At 34.8% G+C, this 18,865-nt stretch overlaps 1 protein-coding gene across 5 annotated transcripts in view; it reads left to right on the top strand.

The window, feature by feature from the left end:
• Positions 1 to 18,865, top strand: part of prkar1b (protein kinase, cAMP-dependent, regulatory, type I, beta) — a 52,937-nt gene that overhangs the window by 27,905 nt on the left and 6,167 nt on the right. For all 5 annotated transcript variants that reach the window (XM_042718134.1, XM_042718129.1, XM_042718106.1 and 2 more), the window contains exons 5-9: positions 1,685 to 1,746; positions 4,824 to 4,870; positions 8,556 to 8,714; positions 11,058 to 11,118; positions 14,231 to 14,352. In XM_042718134.1, coding sequence (XP_042574068.1) covers positions 1,685 to 1,746; positions 4,824 to 4,870; positions 8,556 to 8,714; positions 11,058 to 11,118; positions 14,231 to 14,352 — 451 coding nt within the window. The remainder of the gene's footprint in view (positions 1 to 1,684; positions 1,747 to 4,823; positions 4,871 to 8,555; positions 8,715 to 11,057; positions 11,119 to 14,230; positions 14,353 to 18,865) is intronic.

Here is an 18,865-nt window from a genome sequence, read left to right as displayed (position 1 = left end):
AACCGCTTGCTGTTTCTACATGTTTTCTACATGTTTTGTTGGCCTTGGTTGCATTTTGCTCAGGCTAAACTTGCAGTGTTGTTATTGTTAATTAAAATTAAAACAAAAAACAAAAATGTTTTCGTTAATTAAAATTGAGCCGAAAATATATAAAATATAAATATTGATATATATATTTTAAGTATTAATATATATTATTAAGTATTATTAAGTAATATTTTAAGCTTAAAAACCTTAAAAAATTATAAATGTTGCCTTTGCAAATAACTGAAATAAAATAGTTTAAGCTGAAGTGCTAAAATTACTAAAACTAAATAACTAATGAACTAAATAAATACATTAAAGCTAAAAAGAACTATTAAAAAACAATAAAAGTTAGAATAGAACAAAGGTGAAACATTAGGCAAAAAAGTGCTGAAATGACTAAAACTGAAATAAAAATAAATTAAAGCTAAAAAGAAGTATTTAAAATAACAAAAAAGAGAAAAACGGAAAACTACTAAAACATCAGATAATATGAGAGTATAAAAATTTAAGCTAATTAAAATATTAATAAATCCTCTAACAGTGCATAAATAATACTACACTGAAAAAAATGGTGTAGGATTTACATTTTGAAATGATTTTTACGCAGAACAATTTCAGTAATAATTACAAAGAAACAAGTAACACTGAATTGAATAATGTAAAAAGAGTAATTTCTTGTAAAACGTACCCCAATATTTTTTGTTTTATTTGCAACTTCAAAAAATAATTTTTAACAGTGTAAAATATAATTGGTTGTAGCTCATCCTCCACTGTTTGTGTCACAGTCATAATTGGTTCCTCAATTTGTACGCCTTGAGATGTCAAACATATTTACATATTTAGCATACAAACATAACATAAATACAACTACTGAGGCACTGACAACAGCAGCAGCACTGAATAAACACCGGCTACAACCGGCAGCAGTAAGCAGAGAGGTGTATTGTGGGACTGGAGTCAGGGCTCACACCAGTGGAAGTGCATTATCAGGGTCATAAACTCGTAACACTTACGACACTCTTTGCTTTCACACAGGCACGGCTGTGCGGTTTTGTTTCTTGTTTGAGGGTGCGTGTCTCGTAAAGAACAGAGTATGAGCATTTACTGTTAGTTTGTTGTATTTTGTATGTTCAACACATGTGTTTCTACGGTGAAAACGTGGGGTGAAGGGTGTGATGCTGCAGCATTGACGTGGTCGTGTCGCACTTAAAGGTGCTGTATGTAAGTTTTTGACTCTACTGAAGCATAAAAGTACCATAATATGTTTGCAGATATTTAAGAAACATGCTAAGTTAACATACTTATTTATCTGAAAAACATTCTCCTTTTGAAAATGTGCATTCCGAACCGGAATGTCTGTGTTTGTTTTGGTTTGTGAAATCGCCAACTGCCAGTTTACCCAATTGTATTTTGGCACGCCGGTTTGCCAGTTGGCGGAAAACACAGCGTTATTTCATTTCATTCATCGTCAAATGCGCTCGTTCCTGTTTGTGTCATCAATCTGGCAACCTGCGTGCTTCAAGTGTGAGGAGGAGAGGCCGGGTGAAAAAAACCCTTTCCAGTATTTTGAATTTGGTCTGCAATACCTAGTTCAACCACTTGGTGTCAATCCCACATACATCACCTTTAATCTAATGTATCTCTTTTTTTCTCCCAGTGACATATTTGATGCCATGTTCCCGGTCACACACATCGCCGGAGAGACAGTAATCCAGCAAGGTACAGTATGGAAAAACCATGAGTTTAATTTCACACATACACGTTTGCTTCACTATATTAGTTCTCACAGACTTCTATTATTAATTTATTTATTTTATCAAGTTAAAGATATTTTCTATGGCCTAACCCGACCCCTATCCCAAAACATAACCTTGTGCAAATCTGTAGATTTAGAAATAAACCTGATTTGTCTGATTTATAAACCTTTTTACTTGCTGGTCTGTTCAATAAGTTTCACTAGTGAGGATATTTGGGACTTCAGAAATATAGTCCAACCTGTACACACAAATGGGCCTCAGGAAATTTCCATAATTAATGAATTCATTTAATTTGTAAATTTTTTTATTAATAATAATATTAATACAATTACTGTTAAAATGTATTATTATACAAAAATAATTTAACTTAAAAATGAAATGTTAAAAAACATACAAGATCATATTTTTTCTCCCATCAATGACAATTTATGTATAAAGGTTTTATTTATTTATTTTTTACATAAAGTTATTAAAATTTCTGAAGTCACAAAATGAATTGTGGTTAATTAATATATCAACACTCACCGTTTCTGTTAAAAATTATATATTGGAAAACAGAAATCCTAAAGAAAATACCTTGTATAGGTGGGTCTTTGAATATTGTTTTGGAAAATAAAAATGAGGGTCCTTTGAGTCAAAAAGGTGGGAATTTTTTTTATCTTTGAAGATGTCCATGAATGTTTTTAAACCAAGGATATCCAAAATTTAGCTAACTTGTGAGGAATCATTTTACTACAGTCTAAATGGGCTTATGATACATTCCTATTGTTCTGAATATTATAGTATTTTGAAACATAATGGCAAATGAAACCTCAGAACATTTAATTCTATTTCGTGTAACATATTTAATGTTATATTACATTTATGCAGTGCATGCAGTGGAAAACACAAGAACTCAAACCTAACACAATCCAAAGAAATATCAAAAGTGAGATCTGAGATCTCTACACTGATTAAAATGTGTAGAAGCAGTTTTCATCAAGAAATTGATTTGTATATCTCACAAATAATTACAAAGAAATGGCAAGTGATGCGTTGAATTAAATTGGAAATTTGGAAGCAGAGAGACTGAAAGCATATCTCAAAGCATATGGAGACGGTAGCTGAAATCTCCTGTTGTTTCTCCAGATGAAAGAGACCCAAAAAATGTCTCAACTGTATTTGCCATGATACAGTCATCTACAATATAAAGCCAACAGAGACCAATGCTCTCTATCCTATTCTATCCACATTCAGGCCTGTGCCAACAGTCACACTAAGCAATTTTAGGAGAAGACAAGGCTGAATGATGACACCCTCATGTTGAGCTATGGAAGAACAACCACAAAGTCAAAACTAAGTACTGATACTAAGTGTACAAATGCATTGCAGATTGTTTTAGTTATGTAAGAAGGAACGGTGGGTGATGAGGTTTTTTTTTTGTACAGTCAAACAATGAGCTCTTTTTTGGTTTCATGTGGAGTTTATAAAGCGATAGGGAACAGTGAACTGCATGCACGTCTTACATACTCTCTGTGCAATGCAATTCTTGAACCAGAGTTTCGAAGCATTTATCTAACATGGGCAGATTGCCCATAAAATAGATCTAGGAATGTGCAAAGTTTTGCGTGTGAGTAGAAGCGTGCGTTTTTGTTCTCGTCAAATATTTGACTGCACTCTGCGACTCAAGGATCTGTTAGCCAAAAAACAGAAACTTCAGAGCAGAGGTGATAAAAGACAGGAAGACAGGAACAATACTAAGAAAAATGAGCTGAACGGGTTGAAAGAGAGAGAGAGAGAGACGGTGTGTAAGCCACTAGCGATCGGTGAGTGTGTTAAGATAAATTGCTTGTGTGATTTACGAGCGCTTAGTGTGTTCGGTGTTAATTAGCCCCGTGAACCCGCGTGAACTCGGCAGCGCACGGATCATGGGCTCTTTTAACTCTTTGGCATGCGCAAACACACACACGCTCGCTACCAGGATCCCAAACACCAATTTCAGCACACACTCAGACATCAAAGAGCCTCTGAACCTACAGAAATGCTGTATGTAACCTGTGGCCTTTAACTTGGAAATGTTGGCTTCTGGCACACCCAGCCATCCATTAAAAACTCTCAAATGTTTTAAAGATGAATAACATCTCCTAACAACCCTCTAGAAGACACCGACCCTTTAAAAGCTGACTCTTTTAAATCTTTTATCTCATCAAATATCTATTAGGAAAGAGACTGAATCTGTGAACTAGACAAAATTATATACCTAAACATACTTAATATCGTAAAATATAAAAACCCAATTAAATTAAAATCCTATCCATCCTGAAATTAAATCATTATTCCCCATGAAATTAAAATGGGAGTTTGGTGGCTTTTAGGCCATGTAGATGCTAATGAATGCTTAAAAGGTGCTTTTAACAGATAAATAAATGCATTTAAACTTTACAGTCAACCATTCAAAAGTTTGGGATCAGTATTTTTTTTTTTTTTTTTTTTTTTTTAAGAAATTAACACTTTTATTCAGCAAGGATGCATTAAATTGACCAATAGTGACAGTTAAGACTAAAATGCTGTTAATTGAAGAACCCCCTTAAAAAATCAATCATGGTTTCCACAAAAATATTAAGCAACACATCTGTTTTCAACATCACTAATAATAATAAATGTTTCTTGAGCAGCAAATCAGGATATTAGAATGATTTCTGAAAGATCATGTGACACTGAAGACTGGAATAATGATGCTGAAAATTCAGATTTGATCACAGAAATAAATTAAAATATATTTAAATTAAAAACATGCTGTTTAAATTGTTATAATATTTCACAATATTACCTTTTACTGTATTTTTTGAACAAATTAATGCAGTCTTGGTGAGACTTCTTTTGAACATTATAAAAATCTTACCGACCCCAATCTTTGAAATGTTAGTGCATGTTCAGTTTTTAAATGAATTTTCACAACTGAGCAGAAAAACAAGGAAAAGCAAGAAGGAAAGATTGCTATTTATCGGTAGTCTTTTTCCGGACTAAAAAAAACTCACTTTTCTCTTGTTTCTTTCTCAGGTGATGAAGGAGACAACTTCTATGTGATTGATCAAGGAGAAGTTGACGTGAGTTCAGTATTTCATAACTGTTTCTACACTCAAACCCACACATGTGCTGTCATATATGCAACTTATTAAGATAAACTCATCAAGCCAACTTCATTAAGGCCTAAGAAAGCAAAGAACATGTCGACATCCACAGTACATTCACCCTTATAGCAAGTAGGGTGAATCTTATGAAAAGTTTATGTTATATATCACCGTGTTGCCCAGAGAAATGTACACCTTTTTTAAATTAATTATTGTTTTCATTGGTATTGGTGTCATAGATTTAATACACTAATGTCAATCAATACAAAAAATCAATACACTAATGGCAATTTGTAGATGGGATTGTACTTAACTGTACTAACCTTAATTAAAACAAAAAACAAATTTTTCCCCATCCACATTGACTTGAATTGAAATGAAACCTTACCTTGTCTTTTTTACATTACAACTCACCCAGTTAGGGTGACATATAATAGTAGATCTGTGCTGTATGATCAAAATCTTACCCATTGACCTTTTTTAACACTACAAAAAAACTGGACCACTTACTGCCATTGTTTTACCTTCCCAAAATGGATGGACCATGGATAAAGTTCAAGTGAACTGATGTGTCATAATCTCCACAGAGAATCCACTTCCCACGTTTTGTTTTAAAGAGAAGATAAGAAGCTTTAAAATAGATTTTCTTTGTAAATGCATTTTTTTGTTCTCTCAGAAGTTGTGTTTGTCATCCTGGGAATCTGAAATAATTTCCAGTTAGTGGTAAACAGGATTGTTTAGTTTACAGGGGCCTTTTCCAGTCTTTTCTAACATTTTATTTTTCCCCAAGAGTCCATTAATAACAGCAGTCATGTCTTCTCAAACTGAATGCAGTCAAAGTTTAGTTTTTATGATTATTTTCCACGCCGACTATGACCATTTAAACTGACTGTTTTTGCTAATGTACATTTAAGATATGTAAATGATCTCATTACATGTAAAAAATAACTTACAGCTACCATACCAAGTTGCTGAATAATGAATAGTCTCTTAAATTGAATGAAAAAAGTAATATTGTTAAATATTAAAAAAAACTAGTTTGGGGTTAGTAAGATTTTTTTGGTACTGTTGAAAGAAGTCTCTTATGTTCACAAAGTCTGCATTTATTTGATCAGTAAAAAAGTAATATTGTGAAATATTAGTACAAATTAAAACAACTGCTTTCTATTTTTATATATTTTAAAATGTAATTTATTCCTGTGATCAAACCTGTAATTTCAGCATCATGACTGCACTCTTCAGTGTCACACGATTCTTCAGAAATTATTCTAATATGATGATTTGCTGCTCAAGAAACATTTATTATTATTATCAATGTTGAAAACAGCTTCCTGCTTGTGACAATTTTTTTTCAGGATTCTTTGATGAACAGAAACATTGAAAAAAATCCTCACATACACCAAACATCATAACAATCACAACATAAAATTTAACAATCTTTTAATCTAGACATTTCATAACACTGACAATTTCTGATTGGTCCATTTTTGAATCTAGAGATTTTAGAGTCTGTCTACGTAATTCATCAAGCTTCAATCAAGAAAACCCTGCTGATCTCAGTAATCTTAATGTTATGAACAGTCTTGTTTGTCTTGTGTATGATATCACTCATCTGCCCTGTAATATATCAGAGCTAAAATTTCACCCCAGGGGCACGTTGACTCTCAGGGCACGTTGAGTCAGCACTGGGTCACTGCCACATCAGATTGCGGCGTATCGAGCTCTTGTGTCAGAGCCAGCGCACCAGCAGAGCCCTGCTCGCTCAGTCCACCGTACGCCATGCTTATGCTGTCAAAAACATGCAAAATATAGACATGAATACGTGTAAGTGAGAAGACACAGCTCCATAAACCTCCCAGACATACGCAAACGTGCTGGAATGCATCTCGAATGCGACGGTGATGTCTCTCATTAGCAGAAAGGATAAATCTGCTGTGACTTTGGAGCGCGTCGTACTGCATGCTAATTGGGAAAGTTGGAATTCATTAACACGCACACACTCTCGTGAAGAAAACATGCACTTTCAGTCACTTGAAGTAATATATGACTTAAGGAATAGTTAATCCAAAAATTTGTCATCATTTACTCACCCTCAAGTTGTTCCAAACCTGTATGAATTCCAAACCTCTGCTAAACACACACACACACACACACACACAAACACACACACACACACACAAATGCACACACACACACACACACACACACACACACAAAAAGATGTTTTGAAGAATGTGGGTAACCAAGCAGTTGCTGGTAGCCATTTACTTCCATAGTATGGGAAAAAAAATTGCTGTAGAAGTCATTGGCTACCTAACTGTCTGATTACTAACATTCATCAAAAATCTTTTTTTGTGTTGAACAGAAGAAAGAAACTCATATAGGTTTGGAACAACTTGAGGGTCAGTAAATGATAACAGAATTTTCATTTTTGGGTGAACAATCCCTTTAATATGCGACAGAAGGCTTATTGCAAGAATAGTAAGCACACTTTCTCACCTTAAGTGACATGTTGGCCGGCTCTAAGGAGGCTGTGACCCGAACCTGTTCCAGTGGCCGGTCTGGAGAGCAGAGATACCTGTGGAATGTGTCTTAGATGTCTGGCAGAACGCCCGGCCCGGGCCGGACAGAAGATGAGCGTTTATTTCTGCCCCATGTGTTAGCTTTCTTTTTGTTGTTGTTATCTCTCCTCATAAATTCAACAACTTGATTGTGTGTCCACAGATGAAACCGAACCAGCCTCTGTGGAAAATGAGTGCTTCTCTTGTGCTTCTCTGTCTGTGGCTGTTGAAAACCACATGCTGACACACAGATTCATTGAGATATTCTCCTCGGTAGCATCTTACAGTTATGCCAAAATGAAAAGACAAAACAGGGGAAAGAGTCTTGAGGTGTTATCTAATTCCTCGTAAGACACTTTGGATCCAACCAGGTGGAGAAGACAGAAGGAGCGAGTGTGTTATCAGATCACCTGTCTCACTATGAATGCCTTTGACTATCATTGATATGAAACAAGAGTTCTGTCAGTCCTTGAAGATGGACACAGTATTAATTTTATAATATTATTCCAAATGTAATAGGTGAATTTCACAAGAAATGTGTGAAGGTAACATTATTGTCACGAGAGCACATTTTCTCCCAATTCTTTCCTCATTGGTGTAATACAAATATAATTTCTGAAGTAACACTGAAGACTGGAGGAATGATGCTGAAAATTCAGCTTTGCATCACAAGAATAAATTACATTTTAAAATATATTCAAGTAGGAAACTGTAAATTTAAATTGTAATAATATTTCACAATTTTTCTGTTTTTAATTTAATAAAATAATAAATGCACTTTAAAAAAAATCTTCTTTCAAACGTTGTTTTTCAATAAATTATATTACATTACATTACATTATTAATGCAAATTCGATTTTGTTTTACATTGAAGTAGAATCAAAAATTTTGCCAATCTTGGCATATGCTTAATTGTCATGAAAACTGTAATACTCCTGATGGATAAAACCAATCATTATTTCCCAAAGATTGTTCTGTTTCATTCGGAGGTATTATTTAAGTCAAATGTGTCGTGAATGCTGTTTTCTTCAATTAATCATACAAATTATGCATATTAATGTGCATTATACAGAAATAAGCAATGATCTTTCTCTCTGCAGGTGTATGTAAATGGTGAATGGGTGACTAGTATTGGAGAGGGAGGGAGTTTTGGAGAGTTAGCCCTGATATACGGAACTCCTCGAGCTGCTACTGTGAAAGCCAAGACTGACCTGAAACTGTGGGGAATAGACAGAGACAGCTACCGCCGCATCCTCATGGTAATAACTCACTCACACACTTACGTTACACAGGGTGAATAAACAACGTCAGTATTGTCAGAATTGTAATTTTCTGGGTGAACTGTCGCTTTAAATGACAAGGACTCCCTCCGTCCACTCAGATGAGAGGCATGACATTCCAGATTGAAACTCATGACCAAACTTTCCACCCTTTGGCATTCTTTAAATAAATACTTACTGTCTCACTCAGCAGCGAAATCTGCACCGAACCATCTGTAGCAGTGTTTGTGTTTGTAGAGTGTGTGTATTTGTATGTGTTGTGGGAATGAGTAAATGAATATTTCTAATGGCCCTCTAGCCTCCGTGGAAACTGTTCTCCACACAGAGCCTGACAAGGAACCAATTTCGATTTTTCCGTCAGGCCGTCATTTGTTTTTTTCTTTTTCTTTAGTGTCTTCCTCGCTTTCACATTTAAACAAGACTTACCAACCTAACACACACACACAAAAAACACACACACACACACACACACACACACACACACACACACACACTGCGTTCTGTGAGAGGAGAGACAGCCTGTCAGATTTCAGCTATGCTGAGTTGCTCTTAATTAAACCAATAAATTATTGTGTGCGTTGCTGCAGTCAATTAGAGATAAGTCAGTAATTCATAACGCTGTTTATAAACTGTGTCATATTCCATATGTCCACAGTGTGCATAAAATATTGATGGTGTGTATCATAATGTGTGTACAAATACAACTGGACAGTACAGGAAAAATATATTACATCACAAAAATGTTCAGCCTTTTGATGTTATTTGATGGATATCTTGTTATTCAATCTGAAATAACTTTTTCCCCAATCAAAAAATATCTTACTAGTGTAGATAATATATAATTATGATTGAGGTTTTTACGTCTCGATTTAACATGTTCAGCATACATCTTGAAAGGCTTTTTGATCGAATTGATTGCTGATAAAATATGCATTTATTTATTTATTTATTTTATTATGATTTTTTAATATATTATTTTTTTTAAATTACAGTAATTAGAAAAATTTTTGAAATTCGTACATGTACATGATATCTTAATATATAATAATGACTGAGTATTTTACTGCTTGATTTAACATTCCCAACATACATTCTGAAATGCTTTTTGATTGAAATGATGATTTAAAAAAGATTTGATTTATTTATATTTTTCACATGAATAAGAATTTTTATGATATTTTTATGATTGTACAATTTGTTTAATCAGTTTAATTTATCATAAAATTAATAGAACAAAATTAAAAAGAATAAAAAAAAATAATTATATTATTCAATTAAAAATATTCAATTAAATAAATAATAATTTATTAATTTATTTTAATTTTATAAATTTTTCTTTTTTTTGTTTATTCTTTAACTTGTATTTATTTCTTATTTATTTAAGATTAAATAAAAATTTAATTAATTTAAAATTAAAAAAAAAAACCCTCACCCCCTCCATTATCAAAAAAACAAAAAATATTGTAATTACAAAGAAAATTAACAATACGTAACTTCAAATTAAATTTGAGTAGACATTTAAACACATAAATTCAAATAGAAATTTCCTCAAACTAATCCATAAATCATAACCTCCAATTTCCATTACTCTTCATATCAAAAACCAATGCTTCACATCTTACAATTTATAACATCTTCTTATCAAACACCAAACATACAGGTTCTAATGTTCATTGACTCTCCTAATAAAAAACACATGTCACGATAGCTCACATGTTTCGCAATATACAATATCACCACGGTCAGTCAGTGGCTGGACATTTGCTTATACATTTCGTTGTCTTGGATTTGAAGGTGGTTTAGTGAATAAAGTTTTACAGTCCATCCCAGAGGAACATTTTGACTCAGATGTTTTTCCTAAAATTAAATGAACTCAATTGTTGACATGCAGTAAGAGAAATAAAAATCTGAGCAACCCACATGAGACGACTTAAATCTGAGAAATCTGTCTCCACTTGTCCTCCATTTAATCTCATCCCTGTCTTGAAGAAACAATTGAGACAATAAGAAGATCATTTGTGATTTTTCTCTCCTACGAGACCGTCTCCACTTAATGTGTTTCTGTGTGTTTTATTTGAGTATTAGAGAGAGACTGAGCTGAAACAGACAAGACTACGAACAAAGGAGAAGGAAGCCAAAACTTTCCTTTAATCTGGATGTTTATAGTTCTTCTTCAGCAGAGTGTTTGAGGAAAGTCCCCCGGCTTTGTTCTCAGCGCCGTGATTCTTATTCTTGCTCCGTAGAGACTGATTAGAGGCCAAGAGATTCTGTTACCTGATGTCCTCCATGTGTCTTCTAACTGCTCCTTCAATGTTTTTTTAGGGAAGCACGTTGAGGAAGAGGAAGATGTATGAAGAGTTCCTCAGCAAGGTGTCTATACTTGGTAAGTCATGAGAAATTTAGTAGAGTCCCATCAAGAGATTTTGATTTGTAAAACTATTCTAGCATAAACTGTTGCGTTGTTGAACTGTTGAAACAATAATGTTTCATTTACAACTTCAAAAGGTGTACACCATTAAAAATATTTTTTCAAATTAGAACCGCTACGAGTTTTATAGTCAAGTGACACAGACGAACATTTTTCATTTCTACAGAGAACTTTTTCTTTTCTGGTTCTTGGGTCATGTGCTGGTGCTTTTAATATACACAAATTCAAAACACTGATCAGAAGAACCTATAAATGAACATTTAAAAAGTTTTATATAGCAACTCAAGAACCAAAAATGTGTCCAAAATGGTTCTTTAGAAGCTGAAGTTTTTACAAATTCTAAAAATAAAGGGTATTTATTATATCTATGGTCCCTTGAAGAACCTTTAACATTTATGGAACCTTTAATTGCACAAACGTTTTTTTATAATGGATAATGTTTCTTTAGATCGTTTAAAATGTTCTTCACAAAAAAAAAAAAAAAAAAAAAAAAACGGTTCTTTTCTGAATTGTGCAGTGAAAGGTTCTTTGGTGAACCACAAGTTGCAGCAAATACCCCTTTTGGAACATTTATTTTTAAACGCTGAATTTGAAGAACCCTCTGTGCTAACCCGAAGAACCCTTATTTCTAAGAGTATAGCTTTGATTGACAGCCAGTTCTACCCTGACTTACATTCCAGTGGTTTTGACCCTTAAGACACACAAAGATCTTAAAAAGATAAGAACATCAATAACCCCACTTCCCTCATCACCCCTCTTCCTTCAGCACCCTGAGGTCACTCGTCGCTTTAAATGGGGTTATTAAATGGCTGAACAAACACACTCCTCCTCTCGGTTTCCTCTGTTTTCTCCGTTTCACAGCCCTGTCACGGCCTGTCTTCAAACGCCCAGCTCTCTCGCTCTCCAAACCTCTTTTCTTCGCTCGTCTTCTCGCCTTTGAGGGGGGCATGTTTTTGTTTGCGCAAGATTTCTTTGAGATTGCGGTGAAATCGGCACTATTTCTTGAAGCCATGGAGTGTTTTACAATGGTTTATGGGGTCTTGACACTTGTGAGGTCTTGCGCAAAAAAAAATAAAAAATTGCTTAAAAAATTTGAGTCGTAATTTTATATTGACTCATATTTATAATATAGAACCTTTGAGGTGGACTTTTGCCTTTGACTAGTAACCAGTCCTTTCAAAACACCCTAGAAACCACTTAGCAACATGCCAATAGCCATTCATAATCAGGGCTGGAAGATACTGAATATATTATTTATAAAATATTCATAATGACTTGGCTGGTGATATAAACCTGATATAATAAGGTTTGCGGGTAATATAAGCAACACTGTTCAATTAATGTAAAAAAATGTAAGAATCGTGATTTGAGAATATGAGAGCATTCTCTGATTTAAACATCAATATATTATTATATATTTATAATATTATATAAATATAATATAACTATATTTGAAAACTAAAAAAAAAAAAAAAAAATTCTTGACCTCATTAAAAACAGGAACAATAAGCAATACTAAGCATATTTGGTATATTTATTGTCACATTGGTGCATGTAAATCCAAAATGTAATAATGATATATATATATATATATATTAATTATATTTAAATATGTTAAATATTATTAAATAAAAATAATTTTCTTTTTGCCTTCATTGTGTATTTTTGTATATTATGTTACAATATCCTAAAAGAGTAAGGTGCTAACATAGACACCCACATACACACTTTTTTCTTAGCTGAAGCATGCAATGTTGATTTTTTCCTTCACTTGCGGCTCATGTTACGACTGAAGCAGGTGGACGTCTGCCCAGGCGTGAGGATGTCTTAGCCAGCCTGATAAAGTGACCATTAGTCTGGGGCATGCAGACAGACTGGCCCCAACACACAAACACACACCTCCCCTTTTAACTGTTTAAACGTTAACGCTATTATGAGCTCTGATCTGATAATGATCGCCCACTACTGTCCTGCACTGGGATGATGGGAAATGATGAATGACAGAGCGAGCAAACAGTGAAGGGCAGAGACATTCATTATTGTTTGCAGCTGGAGGATGGAGCGGCACTGCACAAGTCCAGAGGGTTTAAATGCGGTCGTGTTCGTGTGTGGTACGCCTGTGTGATGGATGCTGGAAGGTGGGAAGGGTTTTTGGAATGTGGTGGGTATTGAATGATGGCTTTGGCGGTTTCATTTCTCACGGCCACGGCTTCAGTAGTCCACGAGCAACAGAAGCTCTTCTAGGTCAAGATACAGTCCTCACATTCTGCAGGAAGTTCACGATAAGCCTTGGTGTCTTTCTGATTAGTCGGTTTATTTATAAAAGCATTAGTCTGAGTCTCTAATGACACACCCACTGGTCACTCACGGACCACCGGATGCTCGTTGCACTCAAAAAAAGCAAAGCTTTCTTAAAATGGTCTCTAAAAATATCCGTCTGTGGCTTCTTGTTACTTCTGTATACATGGAAAGTCAACAACTTTTCATTAGAACTTCTGTGGCTTTTATTTCAGTGAATTGCTGCTTTGTTGCACCATGATGTTAGCATAATATTATCAGATTTATGGTATCTAGAGGTGTAATGATTTACTTGTGTTCCTGATGCATCGAGTACAAATACTGCCTATGCACCGATTTTGAAACATTTTTGGACTGTGAGTTAATTGTAGTGGTCAACCGATATTGGTTTTTTGATAGCAGATGCCGATGCCGATATCTTAGAGAGCAGGGTGGCCGATGGCCAATATAAAAATACATTGCAAATACATTGAAAATACATATGTATATATACATATAAATATACATACATATATATGTGTGTATATGTATATTGAATTAGATCTCAGTGTGAATTGGATTTATTCCTATTCCTAAAACATATAAATCGTAAATTGAATCTATTCACTCTCTACCCAAAGATGGACAGCCCTTAATAAGAATTTTATTATTATTGAAGTTATTATTATTGAAGGTTGAAGTGTAACTGATCATGTACCTTAAGTTCCGAAAAGAAAAAATCTGATTGACAGTTTTTGTATCCCTAACATTAAACTGTTGTGTTTTGCAGAATCCCTTGATAAGTGGGAGAGGCTGACTGTAGCCGATGCCCTGGAGCCTGTGCAGTCTGAAGATGGAGAGAAGATCGTAGTGCAAGGAGAGCCTGGAGATGATTTCTTCATCATTACAGAGGTGTGTGTGTGTGTGTGTGTGTGTGTGTGTGTGTGTGTGGAAATCTCCATGTTTATTCACTTCTGAAGAACAATACTACCTTTTTGGTATCCACAATAACGGTATTTTAAGTACTTAAAGGATAATGGCTCTCCTTGGTTCCTCCCAAGGTTCCCAAGAGAAGTTTGGTCCTGACACTTTCTAAAGTTGCTGATGCACTAGAGCTCACAAGAGTTTTTACTGCACTGCAATCTGAAGCTTAAACTTTTAATTGAATTGTGTGAATATTGAATTATGACATTGTGAGGTAGTTTGCAGTAGAGTCCTACTATATATTGAATATAATGTGCATGTAAGTTTATTTCTGCTTGTTCTCTCTATCCTCTATTGAATTAGCTGACACTATCGCTTTGTGCTGTCAACACCAAAGAGCACATTTACATTTCTGAAAGCCCTCGTGGTGCTGATTCAGCATTCTTCTCATTCTTTGCCAGATCTTTGAACAATATTTTGATTAACTCCACATTTATGAAGACATTGTGGAGTCTGGAGGGGGCTCTTTTTCCCGTCCGTGTCTGTTCTCAGATTTTCAGAGCCTTTCTCTTTTTTCCTTCTCTTTTCCTTCTCAATATAATCAGGCTGTTGAGTGAAGTAGAGCTCTAAACCTTCATTTGGCTGCCTCTTGTTCCCGACCTGTGCTCCCATGAATCCACCTGTTTATTGCTTGCTTATTAATGTTGATTCCTAAGGCAAGCATGACTTTTATTATTGCTCACACTTAGGGTTAGTGATTTGAACAAACCTCTAATAATAACTGTTAAACTATACTTTGTAACTCATCCTCAACCACCTTTGTGCTACAGACATGTAGTATATGTGTTTGGAAAAGGTTTTTGTAAGAATTCTTCCTTTGGGGAATGTTATAAGTCTGAGATTGATGAGCCGTATGAAGGGAATCTGGGACAGCACGTTTAAAGCAGAAAGGTTAGTTCTTCACTGATGAACAATGGAAGGAGACGCTCGCCAATGTTGAGTCTGCGTGAGTGTGACTGACTAAGAGTGTAGGAAACTTGCTGCTGTGTCCAGATGTGTGTGTGTGTGTGTGTGTGTGTGTGTGTGTGTGTGTGTGTGTGTCTTAAGACAAGTAACGCGAGTTATGTAATCAGATTACTTTTTTCAAGTAAAGTAAAACATTACTTTTCAATTTACAAGAAAATATCCGAGTTACTTTTTCAAATAAGTCACACCAGTTACTTTTTTCCCATTTATTGATTAAAAGCTCTCCTGTCCCCATTTTGAGAGAAAGATGTTACTTTAGTTCTAGAATAAATGTTAACATGCATTAATTCATCTCACTCACAAAAAAAACAGATTCAGTATTCCTCAAAATGAATAAAAACAGTGAAATGCAACTAAGAATATGATGTAAACTTGCAATAATTAAATATGTTAAATTATACAAATATCTTTTGTGTATTTAATCCCATTTTATTATCCAGTGTCTTTGCTGCTGACCTTCGATGATCCAGTTCAGCCATACTAATAAACAAAAATTACTCGAGATAAACTAACATTTGTTCTTTTATCGCTTAAGATGCTTTCTTCTGTGTTCTACTGTACAGACGTAAATTTACATTTCCTTCGGCCTGAGGCTTTTGGTGTGAAAGGGCTTTTACATTTGCCAAAAATAGAACTGTTTATATTAAAAACAAACAAGCAGGCCCTGCCCAGTAACTCAAAAGTAACAACACATTACTTTCTATAAAAAGTAACTAAAAAATAACTTTTTAAGGAGTCACACAATATTGTAATGCATTACTTTTAAAAGTTTCTCAACACTGCTTTTTGAATGTTTTTGTGTGTGTGTGTGTGTGTGTGTGTGTGTGTGTGTGTGTGTGTGTGTGTGTGTGTGTGTGTGTGTGTGTGTGTGTGTGTGTGTGTGTGTGTTGCTCCGTTTTGTTGTATTGTTTTCTGTTCTTTTTTTTTTTCGCTCTGCACATTTCTGTTCTATTCTATTTGTTAGACTTGAATATTGGTCTATTGTGTTCTATTCTGCATTCAGTTCTGTTCTAATCTGTTTACTCTGTACTATTCTATGCTGTCTGGTGTTCTGTTGTCATTTTGTCTGTTGTATTCTATGTGTTTTGTTGTGCTCTGTTTCTTCAGATCTATTCTTTTTTGCTCTGTTCTATATTTCTATTATGTTCTTCTATTTACTTTGCTCTGGTCTATTGTCTTTTTTTGTTTTTGCTTTTCAAATCTATTCTGTTTTTTGTTTCAATTTTTTGTGTTTTTTTGTATAATAAATGAAGAGAACTTTATCAATAAACTTATCATCATCTGTTTCATCTAAGACAAAGAAAAACATGACAGATAAAAAGAAAAAAAAAATAAATTAAGAGGACTTCAGCATGAGACACGGCTCTGCCTTGCTGCTTGTTTGTCTCTCTCTCTTCCTCCGTCTCTGCCTGATTCCCAGCGCGGGGTGGCCAGTGGTTCAGTGATGGAATGTGGGCTGCAGACTTTCACACAGGGTCAGGCCCAGACTCCAGACCTGAGCGAGGGAGCCAGCGACGGCCTTCCAGACACACTGACACAGACTTGGGAAGCGAGAGATGTGTGGATGTCATTGTCCAGCTCTGCTCCCATAGTTCTTCCTTTTTGTTTCTTGTTTGTCCTGACAGATACTGGGAATGAAACTTGTTTCTTTAGTTCACCTCTTTCACTTGGTTTGGACTTTCATTCAAACACATCCACCCATGACTAATTACACACTGAATAGGAGGATCACAGGCCACATATTGACACAAAGTTTCTTGCAGCCTTAAACTTCATTGATTTATCACATTAAGGTTCTGTTCCAAAGCCTGCTGAACTGCCTTGCTGTCTCCAGCATCAAGTTGACCAGACATCCTCTTTTTCATGGACATGTCCTGACCAGGATTTCTACATAGCCTAAAATGTCCGGGTTTTGGATTTGTTTTCCTTTGTTGTCATGCTTCATACAGTCCTCATACAATATATGTAGGTAAAATGAAAATAAGAACCTGTTCTTAATTGACTTGCCTGTTTAAATAAAGGTTAAATTAAATTTAATTTTAATTTGTGTATTTGTATCGCTTTGACCCTTCTCTATAGATCCCAACTTCCTGAATGCTATAATTGGTCAGTTATGTACAATACCTTCATGCTATTGGTCAGACTACTTTTCAGTCATTAACTTCAGCAATTATGAAAAAAGGCAAAACATAGATGTTTTAGACAAATTAAAAAATCCTGGCCAGGACAACAAGACATATGGTCACCCCACCCACATTACATTATTTTTCTGTAATGATATAATCATGTTCATAATTGACATTTCTCTTGCGTTAACTGCCATCTTGTATAGATTTTTTCCCCAATGAGCTTGGCACAATGCATTCTAGTGTACATGCAATGCATTTTAATGTTATGTAATCTTTGAGCATTTAAAGTGCCCCTATTATGCCATTTTTAAGGTTGCTAATATTGTTTTATGAGTCTCCTGAAACCGGTTTACATGCATGCAAGGTCAAAAAACATGCTAGTTTTCTCAGAAAATAGATTTAATTTTACCTAATTTCTAAATGATTCATAAACGACTCCTACAAAGCAGTTCAAAGAATCAGTCTCTCTAAACCCCTCCTTTCCATGAGCCGTCACTGCTGTGATTGGTCAGAAGGCGCAGTGCTTTGTGATTGGTCCAGAGCCATAGAGAGATTGGCTCTGGATTGGTCTACCGCATATAGCGGATGTCGGAAATGAGACGCTCATTGCCATGACAGAATGACAGCCCTGGAGACTTGTCAATTCATAGAAAAGATGGTATGGATTATAGCTTACCAACTCGAGCCGGAATCTGAAGATGAAACGGTTGAACTTAGTTGGTCTTTGATATTTTTAGTGTTTTTGACATTTTTATTATTTTTTTTTTTATGTCTATGGAATTTTTGTTCATTTTACATCGTTGAACTAAATGAAAATGATTTACATTTTTCTTTTATTTTGTTACATTTTATTTCACCAATAAAATTGTATTTTGTTTTTTAGTTAACTATTTTTACTCTGTTTTGGAACACATTTGTTGTTCGTTAGATTACGTCACAGAGCAACTATGATTTGATGTGTCACACATTGACTGATCCAACAACTTATAAATTTCCACCAACTTAAATTTGACCATCCAAAAAATGATTAATCACAAAAACATCTGCTGTCAGACTGTCTTAATCCAGACAGACCAAATCCCAATAGAGCAGAGGGCCAATTAGAGATCTTTGTGCAATGCATCTGCTGGATTGTTTGCATTTGGGTGTTTGTGTTTGTATTTTTTCACCCCTCATTTTTTTTTTTGTTAAATAGGTTTTCCCACAGATACCAAAAACTATTTGTTGCCCATTGTGAGACTTTTAATTTTATAGTAATGCAAAACCAACAGCTCCGGGGCATCCCCATGATGTCATACCTCCGGAGAGCACGTCCCCAGCCAAGATCCTGCACATACCAGGACGCT

This window comes from Cyprinus carpio, chromosome A3, assembly GCF_018340385.1.
Source record: "Cyprinus carpio isolate SPL01 chromosome A3, ASM1834038v1, whole genome shotgun sequence".
Classification (NCBI taxonomy): domain Eukaryota; kingdom Metazoa; phylum Chordata; class Actinopteri; order Cypriniformes; family Cyprinidae; genus Cyprinus; species Cyprinus carpio.
The sequence above is the reverse complement of the archived record's forward strand: the minus strand, read 5'-3'. Positions and strand labels throughout refer to the sequence as shown.